We start from the raw sequence: 2,033 nt of genomic DNA on the forward strand, positions 1-2,033 counted from the left end.
TTACTTTTTACGATTACCCATCATTACTCTAATTATCCTAAGATCATTTTAATGAGAATGCATTGTTCCAGACATATTAGCAAGTAAACACTATGAATTACTTGTTACGATAATAATTGGTATTTGTTATTTCGGATGGTCTTTGATCGTTTTTCTTTTTGATTGTTTTAATAATTTTTTCCAAACTAATGTAACAATGGATTCATTAGTAATAAATTGCCCAAGATATTTTTCAAGCATACAAAAGAAATTAATTATTTCATTATCCTTTGAACTAAAAGATAATTTTCGAAATTATCATTTGTTTAAAAAGAATATTCATTGATAAGTAAATATTGAAATATTTACCTGTATTTATTGCTTTATATTTACAGAATTCGGATCCATTCCCATTTTAAGACATTTCTTCAAGCGACAGCTTTGACATTTATTTCTACCTTCTACCGTTACTATACAATTACCATCCCTAGAGCATTCGTACTCCGCTTTCTTCTGTATGCTTCGTCGAAAGAAACTCTGAATTTATCAGTTATAGCAGGTGAGAAATATTAGAATTTTAATGCTTGAAATATCATCTAATAACTTTTTGGCGATGAGGATTGGCTACTCGCTCGTTAATACAAATCATCCGTAGCAATTCACTCCAATATCATTTCATCATTTGATATTTGATATAATAACGAACGGTTTTGATGAAAATTTATCGGTTGATAATTTGAAAGCATTAATCATTAATCAATTAATTTAATTTAATTTAAAATTAACGCTTACAGATGGCATGAATGCTGTAGTAGGATTTTACAGAGGATTAAATAATACCATACGGAACAAATTCAGATACATTTTGACAAATTTTTTTTTTGATTATTCTGCTGGTCCATTCCAAGCACCTTATAATAATCATTCAAGTTTTATCATTTTTTTTATTTTCCCAAATGTTATATTTATTACTTTCAAACATCATACCTTACATCCTTCACATGTTAAAGCTTTGTAGTGATAACCGGATGCATTATCACCACAAACAACGCAAAAATCTTTCGTTTTTCGTTTCATTTCTCTGGTAAATCCTCCAGTTACTGCTCCTATAAGTACATGTATCACTATCATATCATACCTATTAATTAAGTTTTCCTTTCAATTGCTTAACAAAAATTTTTGTTAACCTTATTATCTCCTTGAAAAAATAATGGTCAAATTTTGAGTTTGAAACGATCTTTTTCATCCAAATGATCAACATTTATCATTTATCGTCTCAATGGTCGTCTTTTTTTCTGCTCCCGTTCCAAATTTCTCGTAACAGCAATCAAAGGTTAAGAAAAAACTAACTTTCTGGTAATGCTTTGTTTTGAAGCCCATTGTTGTGTAACTGAAATACGTTTGCTTGTCCTTCATTCCGTGTCACCGGAATTTGATTCCATTCATCCATTGAATTATTTGCGCTCATTGGATTGCCAAAATCCAGTGGCAATTGTTGCTCTTCAAAACCGGTTGATGTGATATACACTGTTGTATTTCCGCCATTCTGTTCTTCACCTGTACTGTATACCTTATTTTCGTCGCATCTTGGTACACTGTAGTGGCTCCCTGAAGTTTCATTACCAAATGCAACGCATAAATTGTTTTCTTGATTTGAATCGATCGAAGGATTTCTGTCCTTTTCCGGATGTATCTGCTTCATATGCAATGATGGAGTAAGCCGTGATGTACCGGGTGAAATGTAATATCTTCCAACCGTTGAATCATCTCTATTCGTCCGGATCTCAGAATTCAAAATTGTCTGCCGTGATGATTGTTGTTCTTGAAATCCAGCTGATGTGACATACACTCTTATATTGTTTGTAGTAGCAAAATGATTAGGACTTGAATACGGTGGAGCAAATGTTTTCAATTCTTCAAATACTTTTCCACCGTCCTCTTCATTGATTTCCTGAAATATTTCTTTTATTAAATGCTTCCGGAAGAAGTTATTGTGTCATTGTTCTATAAATGCTTTTGTAAAGTTAAATTAGATTTATATTCACGTAAAGATA

At 31.4% G+C, this 2,033-nt stretch overlaps 1 protein-coding gene across 1 annotated transcript; it reads right to left on the minus strand.

Moving 5' to 3' along the window:
- Positions 1-354: 354 nt before the first annotated feature.
- On the minus strand, positions 355-1,681 carry LOAG_12073 (hypothetical protein; the record flags this gene model as incomplete). The annotated part of the gene is made up of 3 exons (XM_003147587.1): positions 355-516; positions 967-1,085; positions 1,330-1,681. 3 exons carry the CDS (start codon positions 1,679-1,681, stop codon positions 355-357), a joined length of 633 nt encoding a protein of 210 aa, XP_003147635.1.
- Positions 1,682-2,033: the final 352 nt, after the last annotated feature.

This window comes from Loa loa, assembly GCF_000183805.2.
Source record: "Loa loa unplaced genomic scaffold supercont3.101, whole genome shotgun sequence".
NCBI classification, from domain to species: Eukaryota; Metazoa; Nematoda; class Chromadorea; order Rhabditida; family Onchocercidae; genus Loa; species Loa loa.